We start from the raw sequence: 21,124 nt of genomic DNA, 5'->3' as shown, positions 1-21,124 counted from the left end.
TCATTGCGGTGCGCGGGCTTCTCACTGCTTCTCACTGTGGCTTCTCTCGTTGCAGAGCACGGGCTCTAGGTGCGCGGGCTTCAGTAGTTGTGGCACACTGGCTCAGTAGTTGTGGCTCGTGGGCTCTAGAGTGCAGGCTCAGTAGTTGTGGTGCGTGGGCTCAGTAGTTGTAGCACGCGGCCTCAGTAGTTGTGGCGTGTGGGCTCTAGGGCACGGGCTCAGTAGTTGTGGTACGTGGGCTCAGTAGTTGTGGCGCATGGGCTCTAGAGCACAGGCTCAGTAGTTGTGGTGCATGGGCTCAGTAATTGTAGCACGCAGCCTCAGTAGTTCTGGCATGTGGGCTCTAGGGCACAGGCTCAGTAGTTGTGGTGCATGGGCTCAGCAGGTGTAGCACGCGGGCTCAGTAGTTGTGGCGTGTGGGCTCTAGAGCACATGCTCAGTAGTTGTGGCACACAGGCTCAGTAGCTGTGGCTCGTGGACTCTAGAGCACAGGCTCAGTAGTTGTGGCACACAGGCTCAGCAGTTGTGGCGCACGGGCTCAGTAGCTGTGGCTCACGGGCTCTAGAGTGCAGGCTCAGTAGATGTGGTACACTGGCTCAGTAGCTGTGGCTCGCGGGCTCTAGAGTACAGGCTCAGTAGTTGTGGTGCATGGGCTCAGTAGTTGTGGTACACAGGCTCAGTAGTTGTGGCGCACGGGCTCAGTAGCTGTGGCTCGTGGACTCTAGAGCGCAGGCTCACTAGTTTTGGTGCACGGGCTCTAGAGCACAGGCTCAGTAGTTGTGGTGCATGGGCTCAGTAGTAGCACGCAACCTCAGTAGTTGTGGCGTGTGGGCTCTAGGGCACAGGCTCAGTAGTTGTGGTGCATGGGCTCAGCAGGTGTAGCACGCGGGCTCAGTAGTTGTGGCATGTGGGCTCTAGGGCATAGGCTCAGTAGTTATGGTGTGTGGGTTCTAGAGCCCAGGCTCAGTAGTTGTGGTACACGGGCTCAGTAGTTGTGGCATGCGGGCTCAGTTGTTGTGGCTCTAGAGCACACGCTCAGTAGTTGTGGCGCACGGGCTCAGTAGCTGTGGCTCACGGGCTCTAGAGTGCAGGCTCAGTAGTTGTGGTACACAGGCTCAGTAGTTGTGGCATGCAGGCTCAGTAGTTGTGGCTCTTGGGCTCTAGAGCACATGCTCAGTAGTTGTGGCTCATGGGCTCTGTAGCTGTGGCTCGCAGGCTCAGTAGCTGTGGCTCTTGGGCTCTAGAGCACACGCTCAGTAGTTGTGGCGCACGGGCTCAGTAACTGTGGCTCACGGGCTCTAGAGCGCAGGCTCAGCGGCCGTGGCGCACGGGCCCAGCCGCTCCGGGGCCTGTGGGATCCTCCCGGAGCAGGGCTCGCACCCGTGTCCCCCGCCCTGGCAGGCGGACTCCTCAGCCTGCGCCGCCAGGGCCGCCCCGGGGTGTGGTTTCAGCAGTGGCGGCCCAGGCGGGCTCTCCGTGCGCGCCCTCCCTGGCGTAACCGCGTGCCTCTCTGTCTCGCAGGCTCCGCCAGCAGCCCCCGGCCGGCCGCGGCCATACCTACCGGAGGAGAGAGCAGGAGGCCCGCGAGGAGGCGGCCCGGGCCCCCAGCCCGCCCGCGCACGCCGCCCAGGGGCCCCGGCAGGCCGGAGGAAGGAGCGAGGACGGGATGAAGAAGGCACTCTGCGAGGAAGGGCTGGCACTGGCGGCTCCCGCCAGGTGGCAGAGCGTCCGCGTCGGAGGCCAGGCCCCGCCACGGAGCCCGGGGGGGCAGATGCCGGCTGGCGTCGGGGAGAAGTTGTTCCAAGACCTGCACCCGTGTGTGCTCGGAGGCCTCGGCTTGGCCTCCCAGAGCACAGGGAAGTCCCAGCCGCTGCCGAGAGTTCTTTCCCCCGAGAACCTGAGCTGCGTGGAGATTCCCATCCCGTTGAGCGACGGGCACTTTCCAGGTGTCCCTCAAGTGCCATTTCAGCCTCCAAACGGCGCTCGCGACTCGGAATCCCCCAGGAACCCCGAGAAGGGTGGCTCCTCGGCCCCCTTACCCCGGCCTCGGTTTGGGAGGCCCCTCAAGCCGCCGTCTTACGGCTCCCGCCAGCACTGCAGGGCCGGCGCGGAAAACGGCGGCCACGCGGACAGCCGGCAGCCGGACTTGGCTGCGGCCCCCTCGGCCAAGGCGAGCGACGCCGCCAGGCAGGAGCCGTGCGCGCCCGACCCCGGCCTGGAGCCCCCGGTGTACGTGCCTCCGCCCTCCTACAGGTCGCCCGCCGCACCCGGCTGCCCGGGGGAGGCCCGGGGGCGGAGGCCCGAGGGCGGAGGCCGCCGCGCGCAGCCGGCCCCGGTGGAGAAGGCTGCCGCCGCCGGCCAGCCCGCTCCGGGCCCCCGGGGCGCCGGGGAGGAGCGCGGGCCCGGCCCGTGCTCTCCTGTCGGGGTCCTGCCGCAGCCCCGCCCCGCCACGGCTGGCGACGGCTCCGTCCTGTACATCCCCTTCGACGACCCACGGATACGACACCTTAGACTCGCCCGACCCCACGGCTTCTGGGAAGACGCGAAGCTGGATGGCCCTGTCCCCGGCCCGGAGCCGGCGCCTGGAGGCCTGCAGCGGGAGGCTGCCGTTCGGGGCCCCTCGGGGAGCGAGAGCCGCCCGCCCGCGGCCGACCCCGGCGCCCCTTGGCTGTGGGACCGGCTCCCCGGGGGTGGAGAAGACGGTGGCCTTGCTGACCACAGAGACAGCTGCGTCGCCCCCTGGAGTCAGCGGCCGGACGGGCGCGCAGAAAGCCTCGTCTCCTCCCCGAGCCCCCGCGGCGAGGGTACCTGCGAGACCCAAACCCAGCTCAGAAAGTTCGAAGCTGGGCTGCAGACCAAGAAAAGTTCAAAGAAAAAGCTGAGCGAGACGATATTTTGTTTGGTTTCCATCCCAGTTAAGTCAGAATCACATCTGCCAGCTACAGATACGAACAACAATGGCTTGAAACGGAGCGCGGATAGAAGGCCTGGGTCCGAGAAGAGCGCGGCTCTGCAAGAGCAGAGTCTGCTGAGTCTGTCCTCCACCGACCTGGAGCTGCAGGAGCTCACGGGCGGCGTGACCGGGAGGACGGAGCTCCAGAAACCAGAGCCGGGGGGCCCCGGAGGGGACCAGCCAGCAGACGACCCCAGGTTCCCACACCCTGCGAAGCACCGAGCGCTCGCGTGTCCTGGCTCGTGGCCCGGGCAGCAGCACAGAGACCAGCAAACGCAGACTAGCTTCGGCCAGGAATCCCACAGGCCGCGGCCCCTCCCCGGGGAGATGCGGGGAGGGTCCCCCGACACCGCGCTGCCCCCGAGATGTTTTGACGCCATCGAGGTTCAGATGCACGTGGCGTTGGCGTCCAGTGACCAGAACCAGAGGCCCGGGGCTCCTTCCCCCAAAGGCCACGGGGGGCCCCTCAGCCCGTGCGGCAGCAGCGCCTTCTCGGGCTCCTCCTCGCCCAGCAGCCAGGCCCCCGCACCAAGGGCCGGCCCGGCCGAGCCACGCGTGGACGGCCGTGTCCGCGGAGGCAGCCCGGTGCCCAGGGCCGAGGTCGTCAAGGGGGCGACCACGGGCCCCTGCAACAGCAGACAGCCGTTTGGGCAGTTCCTCCTGAAGCCCGTCAGCCGCCGCCCGTGGGACTTGATCAGCCAGTTGGAGAGTTTCAACAAGGAGCTTCAGGAGGAGGAGGGGAGCGGGGGCGGCGGCGGCAGCGGCAGCGAGGACAGCGAGACAGAGCCGCCCTGGGGAGGCCCCGGCCTCCCGGCGGGCAGGGCGCCCGAGGACCCGGGGCCCGGGCCGGGGAGCAACAAGAGCAAGCCCGAGAGCTGGGGCGAGGAGGCGAGGCCTCGGCCCCCCGGGAGCTGGATGGCGGAGGAGCGGGGCCGGGGGGTCGAGGCCGGGGTGCCCGAGCCGGCCGTCAGCCCGAGGCCCGTGAGACGAGCAGCGTCGTCCGGGCCGAGCGATGCCGGAGCAGGGCCCCCGCCCGACGCAGCGGAACCGAGGGCGCCCCTGCCGAGTCGGGAGCTCCGCGGCGGGCTCAGTGCTGCGGAGCTGAGCGCGGCCGGCGCTCCCAAGACGGGCGGTGGGCAGCAGGGGACCTCGGGGGCCCCCCTCTCTCTGGCTGGCAAACCCCGAGGCCTGTCGGCGCCAGACTTGAGGTCTGTGGGGCTAACGCCGGGGCAGGGGCAGAGCGCCGGCCAGTTAGCGGGGTCTCCGGGGGAAGCCAGAGCAGTAGAAATCCCCCCAAACGAGTCCCTGCAAGCCAGGGCTGCCAGGATCCTGGGCATTGAGGTGGCCGTGGAGTCCCTGCTGCCAGGCGCCCGAAGGACAGGGCAGAGCCGAGACCCCGAGCCTGATGGAGGTGCCCGCAGGCTTGAGGCCCCCAGGCAGGAGGCAGCGGCCAGCCCAGCCCAGCGGTGTGACCCCGCCGCGTCCGCCGACGCCTTCTACAGCAGGAGGAGGTGTGGCTGGACCGAGAGCCCTCTGTTTGTGGGAGAAGGGGGCAGCGCCCGGCAGGCCCCCCAGGCCTCCGAGCCCGTGGGCGTGGACGGGGCCGCCCCCAGCAAGGCCCCTGAGCCTCAGCCCAGCCCCCAGGAGGGCCAGCCCTTCCATCCCAAGGACGTGGGGACAAAGCCACCCTTCAGGTCCACCCTGTTCCATTTTATAGAAAGGACCCCAAGTTTGGCAGCCTCAGAAAAGAGGCTCCGAAGCACGTCCAAAGTGATTGAAAGTTTACAGGAGAAACTGGCGTCCCCCCCGCGGAGGGCAGACCCCGACCGCCTGATGAGGATGAAGGAGGTGAGCTCTGTGTCTCGGCTGAGGCTCCTGACCTCGCGGGGCGTGGACTCTGCGGAGGAGGCAGAGGACCTGAAGGCCGGGAGGGGCCCCGGGGCTCTGAGCGCCAGGCACAAGCTCCCGGACCCCAAGGGTGCCTTCCCGCGGGGAGAAGACGGGCACGCCACAGCACAAAGGGAGGAGAACGGCGGTCAGGACTTCTGGTGCCCAGGTGAGGATCGGGGCAGGCGGGCGGGCGCGGTCAGTGTTCATTTGACGTCCCGAGAGCGTCAGAACACAAGGTTGGTGGACGCTGAAACCTGCGGATTCGGAAAAGGTGCAACGGACCCTGTGAATTAGGGTACAAAAGAGTCTGCATTTTACCAAGAGTCATCCAGAAGCTTTCCTTAGAAAGCAAGATCTTATAGTGTATTTTAAATGGTCCAGGGCTTCCCTGGTGGCGCAGTGGTTGAGAGTCCGCCTGCCGATGCAGGGGACGTGGGTTCGTGCCCCGGTCCGGGAGGATCCCACGAGCCGCGGAGCGGCTGGGCCCGTGAGCCGTGGCCGCCGAGCCTGCGCGTCCGGAGCCTGCGCTCCGCAACGGGAGAGGCCACAGCAGTGAGAGGCCCGCATACCGCAAAAAAAATAAAAAATAAAAAAAATAAATGGTCCAGTCTTCTTGACAGAAATTATCCACGTAAGCAACTAGGTAAAATTCCAGGCATAAACCACCTCGGGGGCCCCTAACTGTGAAGAGGCACCTCAGTAAAGTGTCCCAGCTTTCGTGCGGGAACCTTGGTCAGTCCCGTAGGAGACCACGGCATTTGTTGTACTCTGTACTCTCCTCCCAGATAATAGCCATTCACCCAGGTAACCCGCGTTGCTCTATTAACCTAATGGGAAAAGACGTACCAGTCGATTCGATAAACTCCCTGCCCTGTGATTCTTGCAGAATCCTTTGTCCCCATTTTTATCTGTTTTCACCACCACACCATTCATAAGACTTGAGGGGTCTGGACGGAATTAGCAGTTTGCTTCTCTCAGCACCCACCTACCCCTGGAAGTTCACCCGCCAACCCTTTTCTTCCAGCCCCTGAGCTCCGGTGGCTAAGACCCAGGGGAACTGGCTCTGGCTGCAGCATCCTGCAGGCCCACGAGCCCTGCACCCTCTCACCTTCACATGTCTCCTGAGCCTTCTTCAGCGTGTAGAACCGCGAGGCACGTTCCCATGACCGTGATGCCCCAAACACCTGTTCACCCTCTCGGCTCTGACACGAACAGGCGCGAGAGCCCTTGGCGTCTCCGTTTCAGGCGCCGGGGATTATCGCTTATATACCCTAGACGTGATTAGAGGAAGTTCAGCGTCCACGTCATAAGCTCCCGACTGGAAGGGACCCCTCTGCTGGAAGGGGTGAAGTGCGCCCGTTACTCGGCGTCCCGGCGCTGCCGGGCGTAAGCCTCAGGTTTGCCCGGACCCCAGAGATCTGTGGCCCCCGAGGGCCTAGCCGCAGCCCTAATGACGGTCTAGGGCTGTTGTTCTTCTGTGTGGTGTCCCGTTTCGGAAACCCGGGCCGCCTGGGCCCAGCGTGTGTGCCTGTAGAACGGATCAGCGTGGCAGCCCAGACTCCCAGGGCCTGCTGCCCGCTGTCGGGTCAGAGACAGGAGCCCTGTCATTGCCGGCCCAGCTCTCAGGGTCTCAGGGGCCTCAGGCCCTTCTGGGACGTCTCCGATCACAAGGTCACGCATCCTGCAGCAGGGGTTCCTTAGAGCTGTAATTTACACGCACACACAGTATCCTCTTCGCTGTCAGCTAAGAGCGTCACCGCTGCTTTACAAGGGTTGCACTTAAAGTTAATTATGTTCCACTGGGAACGACAGGAAGGGACCATCAAAATACTACGCAACTGCCATTTTTCCATCTGCGATCAGCTAGTGGTCGTACACGTCCCTTTAAGACGGCCTTTAGACTGTTGAGATGGCTTTTTAATCCGAAGTGAAAAATACCAATAAGATGGGTGAGATGTCTGCAAATGAACGTTTCTACACACGTGGGCTTGGTTCCGTAAACATATTTCTTTCTGGTCTGAGGACGAAACAGACCACAGACCAGCTGAATATACCGCTACCTGTCTTTTGTTTTCCTTTTTGCAGATTCGTACGACCCTAGCAGGGTGGAGAGGGTGTGACGGCGTGCCAGTGGAGTGCGGGCTGTGTCATCTGCTAACAGAGTGATCTCCGAGCTGGCCTCGGCCCCGCCGCCGGGGAGGAAGCTGGGACCCTCGCTGTGACATCCTGTCCCCACTGCCGCCAGGAAGCTCATCAGCCCTGAAGAGTCACTCTGTGGAAGTAAAGCAGTAGTCCTTTGAAACCATCTGTTTTTATAGCACGAAGAGTTAATACCTACATTTAGAAAAGAGTCACAGAGACCCTCCTTAATGATGGGTTTAGCCAAGCTGGCAAAGAGTTTGGTGTTAATCTGGCTGTAAGTGAAAACGCAAATGTGGGTGATCTAATGAATGATTTTAAAGGACCGTGAATGTCGCAGATCCCCCTCCGCTTCCCCGTGGCCTGTGGTCCACGCTCATGTCACGGAGCTTGGGATGTAGGCCCTTGCTAGTGTGTCAGCACTTTGAGTGCTGGGGAAGTGTGAACGCATATGTATGATCCATTTCTCTTCAGTCTGGCCTTCTGCTGAAGTCACTTTACGTATAAGTAACTTGCCATCAGAGAATAAAGCTGTAGCTTTTAAGTTCCCGAAAGATTAAAACTTGTACCATCATGAACTAAGAACTATTTATCTGGCAATGAGATACCTGGATCATTTGCAAACATGATGTTGTCTGCTTTGCACTCAGTATTATCTATTTTTATTTCCTGTATGGATGTTTAGAAATTCTTTATATGAAAAATAATTGCTGGTTTAAAATAGACCATTTTAACAAAGTAACTATATTTCTTTTTACAAAAATGCTATTTTTCTATGATGTAAACAATTGTTAGGTGGCAGATTTTTAAGGAAGTTTATTGTATTTAAGACTGTGTATCCCTCTGTGTGAGAGGAACCCAAAGAGGGTTCACATTTGCTTTAAAGCATATAAGCCCTTACCCGTTCACAACTCTGCTACTTTTAGTTTATCTTAGAAAGAGATGTCAATATAGGCATTTTTCAGGGTTAATGAAATTAACTTTTCACAAAGATTATTTTTCAAATAGAGCTGTACGGTTGTATTTGAAAATAACCCTCTTAAAACCAGCCAACATCCTTAACGACAAATTTTTGCTGCCATATCCACTAGAATTACCAAAAAACATCGTTTCATCTTTGTACGCCTGTGGGGATCTGGCCTGAGACCGTACTCTCCCCCTCCTCCCGCCCCGCCCCTTTAAAGAAATATGTATTTTTATCTAGAATCATCCTTAATTAGTGTCTGCATAGTTTTCAAAAGTGCTAGAGACATTATATGTATGCCATTACAAAAGTATTATGAGGCCTATGTATTCTACTGTTTACTATTGCATTAACCTGCGCAAAGTTTATGCATTTTTTATGCATTTGCCCCTTCTTTCTAAGTCGGGCGTTCTTGGGAGCTAACATTTCCTGAATGGTTTCTTTTCTCCTCCCTCCCTCCTTTTCCTCTCCTTTTTTTTTTCTTTCTTCTTTCCTTCTCTCTCTCTCTCTCTCTCTCTCTCTCTCTCTTTTTCAGAAACCACCTTATCTATTTTTAGGCATTTCAAATTCCTAAAATGTGAACTATTGCGTGGTCTGCAGTTTGGCCCTAAAACGACCCTGGGCTTTCATGGCCTGTTTTTATCTGTACCTTATGATTTTATTTCATCAGAACTTCATGTATTTGGATGGTAGTAAACAACACAGAATCCAAGCAGTTCGGAAAAGTCTTTTCAAACACGCTTCTCCGCAGCCTTGGCTCTCACCTGCTATCACAGTCACTCCTGCCCAGATTTTGGTTCCTGTGAACTTAGAGGATTCTCTGCTTCTCCCAACACACGGGGGTGACGGGCCAGGCCCCTGCCAGGAATGGCTGAAACTTGTTTTTCCCAGGAAAGATGTCGCGGGGAAGAGGCCGCTTTACTCTGCTGTAGTTGGCGAACCGCGGGGGTCATCTGGTAGCACTGAGTGAGGGCGGCCCCTGGGGGTCCTCGTGGGGTGTGCACCCCTGTTAAGTGCAGATGAAGGAGGGCATGTGTGTATGTACGTATGCATATAGACACATGCATGTATCGTCCGTGTACATACATCTTAACGGTTCTGACTTCCCCTTACATTTTGTTGGTGCCATCTAACACTTCTTTTAACCCAAAGAATCCACTTACAGCTTATTCCTCGAGAGAAAGAGAAGGACCCTAAAGGGAAGAAATTACCGAACCTCATGGATATCGCAAACCAACCAAACCGCGACACTCTTCCTTTCTTCTAAATTGTTGTATCATAGCACTCTGAAAGCGTTCTGAAAATGTAGTGGAAATTATCAATATTTATACTTCTAACCTTAATTTCTGGATTCCAGCCTGTACATAAGTCTTCTGTGGGTGGGGAGGTGTGGGGATGGTAACTTTGAAAATGTGGCTTTTAAACTTGCGTTTTCTGAGGTAAATGATAGAGTCTCTCATCAAAAAGAGCTTTTCCAGGGGCTTTGGAGTTCAGCTGATTATTCTTTTATTATTTCTGTTTCTTAAACACACACAACCCTCCGTTATCATTTGTGGCTGGAAAAGAAGTTTTCCTATTTTGTGTTTGTCATTCTTTTTCTCATTCAGATGACTTACTATTAGTGTTTAATAATTGGTGGCTTACAAAATTAAAAGTTCTAATTTTGACTATTTGGACTAAAAGAATTCTATGAGAATCACATTTGAAATGTATTTGTCGATTTGCAAAAGAAGGGGAAAGTGTTGTTGATAGAGCTGTAATTACCTTTCTTTGAAGAAAATTTCTGAATGATTGAAAAGCAAATATCTTTAGTATCGTTTTGAACCTTCCGTTTCTGCAGACCACAGGCAACACCTAAGGATGCCCAGCCCCTGCCTGCATCTTCGGAATCCTTTTCCACGTTGTACGTTAACTATTGGGGTTCCTTTTTTAAAACTTCTTTAAAAATGTATGTGCTCTCTGAGATTCTGGCTTCCTTCTGAGCGTTGTCTGTTGAGGTCTGATTCCTGTGGAAATTCTCAGTAGATCTTTTTTTTTCCCCACGTGACTGTCGGTGAAGGGCTGTCTGTCATTAATGGAAGTCCGAGTGTTTGAACTCAAATGACTCTGAAACTAGACACCGACCGAGACCGCTTTTTACGGCAGTGAAATGACCTGCTCTGATAGCACTTTGGTTTAGGCCTTCTGGGGAAAAGTGATGAATCTGATCCTCTGTTGACACGACTCTTTCCCAGCTCTGAGCAAAAAGGGCTGATGGAAGATAAGATTAACCCACCATCTCATCCGTGACCCTCCGAGATTCTGTTTGTGTGTTTTGGCTGTTCTTTTGTTTTGTTTAAAATGACTAAATTATACACAATTCAGTGTCAGGTTAACATCTCCTAGTAACTGACCAGTACAGCAGAATCCCTCTCTGAAGATCTGGGCTTAGAGACTTGTCCGCAGTTACTTTACTGCTGGGCCTGCCTTTGTTCCGCCAGGTCCATGTGCGCGGGAGGTGGTGCTCCAGGGGTGGAGGGAAGGGTGGGAGTGTGTTTCTTAAGCTGAAGCTATTGCAGGCCTGGGGGATTTTTGCATTTTCTTCTTATTTTGTTTTGAACTGCAGATTCTGTACATCTGTGTGTGGGAGGAGAGTTGCTTCTCAGGACAGGATTTAAGAGACAGATTCCAAGTGACCTTTAAGAGCCTGGTGGGAGGTCCTTTGCCAGGAGCGTGGGTTGGTCCACTTGGGGACCCGCCAAGCCAAGACGGGGGAGATGATAAAATAACATGGAAGATAGAATGGTCCCCCAGCCTGCATGTTTTGTTTTAAAAAGAAAAGGGGGGGGGGTGGGGAGTGGTGAAGACGGTAATTCAGCCTCTGGAAAAGGGTGGACGGGCCCAGCTCACAGCCCCCCGGGGGAGTCTCGGGTCCGCGGGCCGAGCACCTGCGGAGCCCCGCGCGCGGCTGCCGAGAGCCCCATCGCGGCGGCGGCGGCGGCGGCGTTCACCGCACAGGGCGGGGAGGTCCTTGTTCCGGGGCCTCCGCCCACGACTGGCCTTGAGCCTCCGGCGAGTCCGGGTCGCCCAGCGATTCGTCGCAGGGCCTTGACCGGGGGTGAAGAGGCGAGCCGTGCGTGGGGCGGCCCGCGGCCCGTCTCCGGGCCCCCGTCCCACGCGGAGCAGGGCGTCGAGGGGCCCGAGGGGGGCAGAGGCCAGTGCAAGGCCGGGACGGACGGACGGACGCAGGGGGTGGGTGCAGGCGGCGCCCCGTCATCCCGGCCCGTCTTTGGGCACCGGTATAAGGGGTTCACAGAGCGAGGCGCGCAGAGGGGGTCCCAGGAAAAGACGCAGAAGCCACGCAGATGGCGTGGCCGCCATCAGGCTGCCCCCGAGACCCTGACCGGGGGAGACCAGCGGCCCCGCCAGAGCCCAGCCGACTGCCTTCAAGGGGCGCTTCTTGTGTTTCTCTGCACGATGTAAATACTGGCTACTTCGGGATGGCTGACCCGCCCGGCGACCCGTACTCCAAATAAAGACTTCGCTTGAAAGTACCTGCGTCTGTTGGTTTTGGCCTTGCGGGCGAGGGCCGCCCCCTAAGCCTTAAAGGCCGGCCCCTGGAGGGGGGCGGGCCGCAGGGGGGCAGCTCAGACGGGGCCGGTGATGCAGGAACACGGGGCCCAGGGAGTTGGGGCCCCTCTGGTCCCCACCGAGCGCCTCCCGGGTGTTCCTGCCCCCCTGCGTCTTCCGCAAGGCGGGAAGAGGCCTGGAGTCGCCGTGGGGACCGCGTTTGAATTTCGGCTCCACCACTGACCGCGTGGCCGTGCCCACGGCCCTTCCCTGGCTTCTGTTCCCCGTCTGCCTCTGTTACCCCTCGAACATAATAAGCGAGGGTATGAAAGAGCCCCTGCCTGACCCGTGATGGGTGTTCAGTGCACGGAAACGCACGAAGACCCGCAACTCCCGGGAAGCAGGTTTTCAAATCCAGGCTTGGGTCCTTCCGGGAGTCGCTGCCTCGTTTTCAGTCTCGAGGGTCCGGAGGTAGATGCGAATTCGGTGCCCCATCGGGCTCTCGGGGTGTTTCCAGCAGCCCAGCAAACTGCTAAGCTGTCGTTTCTGAGTTGTAAGGCAATGTGGTTCTTTCTTCCTCTTTCCCGTCAGCTTTTCAGACCGTTGTCCTCACTCTTTCCGGGCTCCACGTGTGTGGGCCTCAAAGCTCGGGAGCTCCAGTGCCCTCTCGGTAGCCTGAAACTTCAGATCATGTTAAGATGCGGGTTTTAAAATAAGAGCGATTCCCAGCCAGCTGGCAATGAAAGGCACATATTAGAACATAACTAAAAAAGAAGTCCCTTGACCAAATTAATGCTATGAGATGAAACGCGCAAGCCAGGAATCGGGGGCCCAGTCCTGGGCCTGGCTCTGCATAAACCCTCTGTGACTGAGGCCACCTCCTCTCCCCACTTGGAAACACTTCACAAGTGGAGGAAAGGGACTGAACTAAATTAGCTGGTTTCTTCCAACTCTAAGATGATATAACTATTTTTTGGCAAAATTGGAAGTCCATAGGGTCTTTTGCCCTGCCAGAACGATCCGAGAGTAAAATAATTCGAGAATTACGGCTGTGCACGACAGAGGAGCGGGTCATTGCTGGGGTAGGGAGCCCTGCCATGACTTATTCTTTCACCGGGGTGGTCCACTTCCCCCTTCCAATAACTCATCACGCTTCTCTCTCCGCTGCCATAGTTACGGACCAGCCAAGAGACTGACAACAGTGAATTCTCCCAAACATTTTTCTTCGGTTAGAGCAGGGCACCAGGATGTCTATGAGCCTGGCGGTCAGTCCAACGCATTCATCTGCAGTGTCTGAGTAGCCTTCTTTTCTCACGATTTCAATGCACGCAGGTTGGGAGAAGTTGTGTCTCACCAGCTAAGTCGGCCTTTCTGCTTCTGCCTGAGCATAAATCTCCCCCCAGATGCTCAGCCTGTATCTCACAGGCTGGAAATGCTGTCGGTCACCCCGTCGCTCGGCATTTTGGGGACGGCAGCTCCGTGGAAGACTGAGCATTATTCCTTCCAGGCCCAAGTAGGTGTTCCGTCTGCATTCAGCAGGAGAGCCCAGCTCTCCCCTGGCGTGGAGGAGGTTTGTGCCGGATCACACAGAGGCTCTATTTGCTGCTCCTTCTGCCCTGTGCTTCCTGCCGCATTAACCGTGGTGGTTTTACCTCGCCTCACCCCACGGGGCTTGCAAAGGCTATCACAGCAGGGTCAGCTCGTGTAGAAACAAACCCAAATGTGCATTTACCTGGAGTTTCTTCTGAGTATTTAAAATTAAATGCTCAACATGGGGATGGAGGAAAACAAGGAAACCAACGTCACTAGGTCCCTACTGTGTGCCAGGTAGGTTATAGCATTAATTTCACGTGCAGTGCTTTACAAAAGACAAACAGGCACAGAGAAGACCAATAGTTGCTTACAGATGCAGCTCGCAGCAGGGGAGGCGTTTCAACCTATTTCTTTACCCCCAAGTGCGTGCTGTTCACCTTAGCTTGCGCTTCATCCCAGGAGGATGAGAGAATGACCCTCCAGCTAGTCAGGAAATTCAAAGGTAACATCTTACCATACTAAATGCATCTGTTAGAATCAGGCTCAGCTGCTTATGTCAGAAAATTGGAAACAACAGTAGCTTAAATGACATAAAAGCTTATGTCTCTCACACTTCCACGGAGTTCAGAGGCAGGCAGTCCAGGGCTAGCGTCTCAGCTCCATGGCAGCTGGGGAGCCAGGCTCCTTACATCTTTCTGTTCCAGCATCCTCACATGGTGGCTTCCATCCTCGAGGTAAACTCATGGTCCAAGACAGCTGCCAGAGCGCCAGCCATCTCGGACACTTTCCAGGTAGCTGACAGGAGGAAGACTTCTCCTCCCAGGTAGGTTAGCCTCCTTTAAAGAGACTTCCAGGAAGTCCTACACTCCTTCTGCTTTTATTCCATTTGCTGGAACTTAGTCACATGGTCAGACTAGCTGCAAGGGAGGCTGGGAAATGTAATCCTTTAAATTGGACACCCTTATGAATCTGAATATAATCAGAGTTCTGTTACAAGTGAAAGCAAAAGGGGAACTTATGATGGCTATTGGGGAAAGAATACGAAATGTAAGATGGGTCCTGGGAGGATTCATTTTGAGAGTTTTGTAATTTTACCATAGGGTCTGCCTTTTCTGTATACAAGCTGTCAGGAGAGTTACTTTGCTTTGGGAAGCCCTACATGGATGAACTTGGACAGAACTCTGTGTTTGAGTCACACCAATATTGTGCCACACAGGTTATACCAATATTTTAAAATGACTCTCTTCATTATAAATGTCTGTTACTCTCAGAGGGTCCCCTGTCAAAGTTAGAATCATGCCCATATCATATCTGGTTCAGATACAGTCCACATACATACGATTGTACTATGAAGGATAACAAGCTAAAGTCTGCAGAATTTATTTCATTTACAATAGATCATCTTTATTCAGTTTGGGTACCTCCGATGGATGGTGTCTGTGAAGGGGTTCATTTTTTTCTTTATCCAGAGACATTTCAAGGCACAGAATCATAGCCTAGATCCTGCCATCACAGGCAATAGAGAGAAAAACACCTTCTTATGAAAATAACAGGTGGTCGTCTGGGGCAGGTTTCTTCCATATGCCTTTTGCTCTCGGCTTATCGAAGAATCTCCGCTGGGCCACCTGCTTCGAGTGAGCTCTGGCATCAGAACCAGGATCCCCACCGAGCGGCCGTCTCCACGGGCAACCCCACGACGACAACAGCGGGCGCCTGCCGGGTGGAGACTCCGGCCCGGCCTCTGCCGAGTTGGTTACACAGTTTTGTCTGCTCTTGAGTGATACGCATGAGAAGTGGCAAGTGGTCATGTTGCTGATGCTGCACACAAATCCTCCGGCTTGAAGCTGGCGGGTCTCCGTACATCCCTGACTAGGGAGCCAGCCAGCGTGGGCCTCCACACAGCTCTGTGTGCTCCGCCCACCAATTAGTGCACAGGCACGTGGGGGCCCACAGGGCGTGGTGTTTGGACTACTCCCATTGCTATGAAAATACACCCCAGCAGCCCCTCATCCTGGAAAAATGAATCCAAAGACCTGTAGCTTGGAAGAGGGTCATCTCCACTGACCCACGCAAGTGTGAGTGAGAGACCAGTGCTTACTGTGTCTGTTCCTGAGGTGTTCTTGTTGCTTGTTAACACAGCACGACAGTGACGAAGCCGCTGACTGGGGCCCGGGCGGATTCCATCGTTCATTATATGCTGCTGCATTTGCAGGGAGAATCGCGTGCTCTCAAGGCATCCACGAGTTTTTACAACTTGCAAATGCCTGAGGTCAGGGCCTTCGGGGATATGAAGAATCAGCCGGAGAGGGGGTGTGCTCGAGAGATTGGCTCTCTGCCCTTTGACCCTATGCCTGCCTGGCAGCCATCAGTGCTACATTGACCTGGGCTGGTTGCCTTGGGATATCGCCGCCCTCACCCACCCAGTTTATACCTGAGGGTCAAGTTGACCTCAGAGCCTTCCCCTGACGCTTCTTCAAAGGCTAAAAATCATTAGAGGCATCTCTGCTTTTCGTGCATTCTCCAAAAGCCTCACACGAGGAGCTGCTGTGTGTCTTACTGCTCAGATTCATGTCTTTGGAAATATCCTTGGTTTCTAAAGGGATGGTCACTTGTGAGAGACTAGGAGATAGAGAACATTTGAGGGTCATGGAATCCGAGTTGGCATTCCAGCCAGATATCAACCCTGGCCCTTGGCCGTTGGGATAAGCGCCTTCAGGGATGGCCGACCGTGGCAAAGGGTGTACCAAAGTCCCCACCAGAGGAAGGAGCCCTTCTGTAGAGCAGAGCCTGCTGGAGAGTGCTGGCGGCGCCGCTCAGGCCAGGCATGCTTGGGGTCTGCAGGCAGCGCCTGGCTGTCCCTGTGGGCAGGCGCTGGGAAGTGGCTCCCTGCTCAGGGCTCGGAGCTGTGGGCTCTGTTCTGTGGTTCCAGAAATGACGGCGGCCGCCGCCCAGAGCATCCTTAGCGGAGGTGTCCCACCGGTGTTCAGACACTAGAGGGCAGCGTCGGCTCATGCCGAGGAGCGAGCTGGTCCAGAGCGTCTGATGCCTCGGGGCTGCGGGGAGGGCTGGCAGCTTTTCCCGCAAACAGAACCCCCAGACCTACTCATCTAAGATGTGGGTTGAGGTACTTTGCTGCAATGGGCCGGCACGAAAGAAAGGCTCTTAAGGGATTCTGCTGCTGGACCCGGACTTGATTTGTGAAAATATGCAGATAATCACAAGCCTTTTGGGAAAAGCATACACGGGCCTTAGAGCCAGCGGGGCCTTGGATGAGTAGGTGTCTTGTCTCTTACTGTGTGACTCCAGCATGATGCTGTGGAGAGGGTTTCACGAGGAGCAGATAAAATAACGTTAGCACGCGGAGAGCCTCGCAAAGCCCTATTCAGTCAAAGTTCACCAGCAGTCAAGCTGTGGCCTGGTGAAGAGGCCAGGCCGAGCACAAGCCCCGGAGGAGACGGGGCAGGAACTGGGGCTCCTGCAGGCACCCCGCTCCCAGCAGGGGCGCAGTCAGAGTCCTTCCCGGGCGAGAGCCCCTCGCCGACACCTGCTGAAGCACGAACACAGACCTCAGGCCAGACCACTCGACCTCTCGAGCCCGGCCACCCTCACCGCAGAGCAACTGCCCCTCGGGTACGGATCCTTGGGGGACAGAGCAGCAGCGGCCGCGCAGGCATGAGTGCGGCTCGCTGACCACCAGCCCCCACCGTCCCGCAGCCGGGCCCATTCCCATCGCCCCGGCGGCTCCGGGTCCGGATTGCTGCTGGGCGTCCTGAGCGCCCCTGTAGCCCCTGCCGCCCCTGCAAGCACGATAACCGGGACGCAGCCCAGCTACTCAGCACACCTCTCAGCTGTTCTCAAAGGTGCTCGGTCTTGGAAGCTTCCGAAGTTTCTAAGGGCAGTGACCGCTGAGTGCTCCCGGCGCTGTAATTCGTAGATTGTCGTGGGCATGAATGGGGCTCGGGTGACCGCAGAGATCATCCTGCCGGTGGCCCGGAGTCCAGATTTCTCCGCGTTAGGCTCGGCGGCGATTCACCAAGTAGCCAGGCGGCCTGGGGCAACTACTTCGCCTCTTCCTGCCCCGGCTCCCCATCCGCATAAGAAACACAGTGGGGTCGTCTCGGCCCCGCCCCTCACAGGGGACAGCTGTCAGCACCAGTGCAGCAAGACGCCAGACGGACACTTCACCTGGCGCTTTCATCGGGGGACAGCCCTCTGTGGGTCCCCTGCCCTTCTGCTGACTGCTCTTGTTCTAGATTTTGCTCTCGACCAGCTTCCCAAGGATGTTTACAGAATGAACAGTGTGGAAAGACAGAGGCAGACAGTGTCTGTCGCCAGGGCAAAGGGCGGGTCTGTTCAGCCGGCTGAACACCGTCTCCCTCGGGAACCAGGCTCAGGCTGGTCGCCCCTCCGACCGCACGCGCTTCCCAGGTGCAGGGCTCCTGCCCCGCGGCAGGTGTCACCTGGCCCCCTTCGCTCCGCCCTGTGCCAGCTGGCGCTTAGGGATCTGGGTCCGGGGCCAGAAGATGCTGCCACCCCACTAAGCGCCACTGCTGAGAGCTGCGCAGCCCCTCCTCCTGAGCCAGGCCGCGTCTGTGACACCGGGACAGCCTCGCTTACAGGGCGGGCGGCCACTTCACAGTTCTGAACCCCGTGCAGCCAAAGCCGAAGCCCTTACTCACCACAACCCTGCGAGCCAGGTACGCAGATGCTTTCATTCCTGTTTCACAGGTGAAGCAGCAGAGGTTCCGGAAGTTTAGAGACATTTCCAAGGCCGGCTAACACACATCAGAGGAGACATCTGGAAAATTTAATTACCTAATTAAAAACAGTATTTCCTCAAAACCTCTCTCCATATTTATTTATTTATTACAGTCTCTTCCTCCACTCATCCATCTATATGGGCCCTTAGGTTGTTTCCATATCTTGGCTACTGTAAATAATGTTGCAGTGAACATGGGTGCAGATATCTTTTCAACTTACTGTGTTTGTTTCCCAGGTTATTACAGGATGTTGAATATAGTTCCCTGTGTATACAGTAAATCCTTGTTGTGTATTTTACATATAGTCGTGTGTATCTGTTAATCCCATAGTCTTAATTTATCCCTCTCCCTTCCCTTTTGGTAACCAGAAGTTTGTTTTCTATGTCTGTGAGTCTGTTTCTGTTTTGTAAATAAGTTCATTTGTACTATTTTTTAGATTCCACATATGAGTGATATCATATGGCATTTGTCTTTCTCTGCCTGGCTTACATCACTCAGTATGATCATCTCTAGGTCCATCCATGTGGCTGCAGATGGCATTATTTTGTTCTTTTTTTATAAAAGGCTGAGTCATATTCCAATGGTGTATATGTACCCCCTCTTCCTCATCCATTCCTCTCTCGATGGGCATTTAGGTGGCTTCTATGTCCTGGCTACTGTAAATAGTGCTGTTATGAGGACTGGGGCGCAGGTATCATTTCAAATTAGAGTTTTCATCTTTTCCGGGTATACGACCGGGAGTGGGATAGCTGGGCCATATGGTAGTTCTGTTTTTAGTTTTTAATGGAACCTCCATACTGCTCTGCACAGTGGCCACCCTTCTGTCCCTTTGTTGTGTTTTTTTTTTTTTTTTTTTTTTTTTTTTTTTTTTTTTTTTTGCGGTATGCGGGCCTCTCACTGTTGTGGCCTCTCCCGTTGCGGAGCACAGCCTCCGGACGCGCAGGCCTAGCGGCCATGGCTCACGGGCCCAGCCGCTCCGCGGCATGTGGGATCTTCCCGGACCAGGGCACGAACCCGTGTCTCCTGCATCGGCAGGCGGATTCTCAACCACTGCGCCACCAGGGAAGCCCTGTTGTGTATTTTTTAATAAAAGAGACCTCTGAGGAAACTCGGACTGCAGGTTCCAAACATTGTGTGTGTGTGTCTGTGTGTATTTGTTTGTGTGTGTACCTGTGTGTGTGTGGAGAGAAGGGTAGGGGGCACACCGGAAAGAGGAAAAGAAATGGGCTTGGCCGGCATTTGGTACTTTGGTGACAAGTCCTGACCGACACCAGATTCGTACTGCGGGGACTGGGCACAGAGCGGATCCTCGTCCCTCCTCTCGGGCTCGGGGCCTTTGGGAGAGTGTTTGGTGGGTCCCCGCGGCCGCCAGGCCTGCTCCACACGGAGGAGCCCCTGTGGTGTGCTGTCCTCACGGGGATGGACACTGTAAACGCGCAAACTACGCCCCGGCTTTGAAGACTTCAAAAAACAAACGCAAAATAGCTCGGTATCTCTACATTACACATGGAAACACTACTTTAGTATACTGGGTTCAATAGGACACAGCACTAAATTAGTTTCACCTGCTTCTCCTTTTCGAAAGTCACCAATGAGGCTCACCTATGTGGCTCACATTACAGTTCTCCTGGGCGATGCTGCTCTGTCGGCCACGACGTGTTCCAGGAAAGGGGCAGGGCTGGCGCGCTCGCCCAGCATCACAGACCTGTAGCGTCTGCATCTAAGGCAGCAACTCCCCTACCCTTCCTGCCTCAGCCAGGCGGCCACACGCTGGCTCCGGATGAAGCCCACCCTGGAGAGGTTCGGCAGGAAGTTGAGATGTTCCCGTTTCCTTCATCGCGGGAGCCGGAGCGCCCGGCGCAGGACCTGGCACATGCGCACTGGACGCAGGCGGTCCGGTTGATTAACCCCGCCTCTCCGCTCGCCGCCTCTGACGCCGAGTCCTCGTCCTCCAGCCTTCGCGATGCTGCCCCCTGCCGGCCAGCTGTGGGAAGAGCCCAGCCAGGTCGCGGAAGCCCCGGGGTGCGTGCGGCGCGCCGCGTGCCCGCGTGACGTGAGCGCGTTCCTCGTGCGTGCACCGTGTGCGCGTGTGCGCGCAACACGTGCGATTGTTTAACGCTCCCCAGCTGACAGTGGCCCTCAGCGACCCTCTCCTCCCCATCCCCGGAGCAGCAGTTGTGGGTCCAAACATCCTCAAGGCGTTGAGGAAAGAGTCCCCGTTTACAAATCGGGGTCCCCCTGGTCTTTGCCCAACACAGAATTATTCCCGAGTAGCGGTCCTCTGCGGGGCCACCAAAAGTCTCAAGTAGGAAATTCTAGCTCAAGTCTGTTGTAGTTCAGGTGTTCCGTGCTCAGTGCTAAAGCGCTTGCTTCCAGGCTGAGGGGTGAATTTGAGCGGGGAAGGTGGCAGTGAGGGACTGAGAGGGGCTCGGGGAGGGCTGGATTCTCCACAGTGGAGACAGACAAAAACAAAACGCGGCATGACCTCTGATGGCTGAGCTTCCCGGAGATCCCAAAACATGTGCAGACATTCCTGTGTTGGAAACACCTGTAAGCCGGTGACTGCGCGTCCTTACCCCACTGCAGGCAGGCTCATGTGAGCATGGCAGGTGGAGAAAGCAGTAGGGCCCAGGTACCGGGAGGCCTAAAATCCCTCCCTTCTGATTAAATCCCATTTTCTCAGGTCTCTGCTCTGTGCCAGGTGGCAGCCAACTAAACTGGTAAGCTGGTGGATTAACGCTTTATTCCTTTCTGTGTCCCAGCTCTGCAATCCCACGTGGCCTTCTGGATGTACGTGGTGATTTACTGTTCATTCATTCAACGACTACCTTCTGTCAAACACACAGATAGTCCCCAGGCCAGAGACGCTCAATGTCTTCTGAGAAAGAGACAGAGACGGAGAGACAGAGAGAGGGACAGAGAGAATTTCAGTGCAGTGAGCAGATTCTAAGCAGCAGAGTAGAGGTATCTATAAGTAAATGGATTTGGAATCAGGGGAGATGACACAGTTCAGTGTTTGGCGAGGCCCACGGAGACTTCCCAGAGGAGCAGAGAGTTTGGGATATGCATTTTGAAGAGTGAGCAGGTGATCTCTAGGGGGAGAAGTGAGGAAAGAGCTTTCTACAGGAAGGAACGGTGTACAGGAAAGCACAGAGCATGGGATGTCTTGACTCATAGCCTGGTGGGAATTTCAAGTCCCCCAAAGTGAAGCAGGACATTTGGCATTCTTCAACTATGGGCTTTCCTAAAGGAATTCTTCCAGCTCTTGCTTCTAGGGACTAGGACACCACATTGGTGAGGCGTGCCATCCCCACTGCGTTGCATCAGCATCTGCAT

The 21,124-nt window shown here is 56.0% G+C and overlaps 1 protein-coding gene and 1 long non-coding RNA gene across 6 annotated transcripts in view; one reads left to right on the top strand and one right to left on the bottom strand.

Annotated features, from left to right (window-relative positions):
* Positions 1-11,479, top strand: part of JCAD (junctional cadherin 5 associated) — a 91,780-nt gene extending 80,301 nt beyond the window's left edge. For all 4 annotated transcript variants that reach the window (XM_067030544.1, XM_067030542.1, XM_067030543.1 and 1 more), the window contains exons 3-4: positions 1,522-5,009; positions 6,929-11,479. In XM_067030544.1, coding sequence (XP_066886645.1) covers positions 1,522-5,009; positions 6,929-6,963 — 3,523 coding nt within the window. In that variant the 3' untranslated portion in view covers positions 6,964-11,479. The remainder of the gene's footprint in view (positions 1-1,521; positions 5,010-6,928) is intronic.
* On the bottom strand, positions 4,643-19,670 carry LOC136793877 (uncharacterized). Of its 2 annotated transcripts, none has more exons than XR_010839915.1 (4): positions 19,391-19,670; positions 17,708-17,826; positions 5,952-7,115; positions 4,643-5,126 (listed from the first exon to the last, which is right to left on the bottom strand). It is a non-coding gene; the product is annotated as an uncharacterized lncRNA (long non-coding RNA). The 2 variants fall into 2 exon arrangements; XR_010839916.1 differs by having other exon boundaries at positions 4,643-5,097.
* Positions 19,671-21,124: the final 1,454 nt, after the last annotated feature.

The sequence above is a fragment of the Kogia breviceps genome, chromosome 3 (assembly GCF_026419965.1).
Source record: "Kogia breviceps isolate mKogBre1 chromosome 3, mKogBre1 haplotype 1, whole genome shotgun sequence".
Taxonomy (NCBI): Eukaryota; Metazoa; Chordata; class Mammalia; order Artiodactyla; family Physeteridae; genus Kogia; species Kogia breviceps.
The sequence above is the reverse complement of the archived record's forward strand: the minus strand, read 5'-3'. Positions and strand labels throughout refer to the sequence as shown.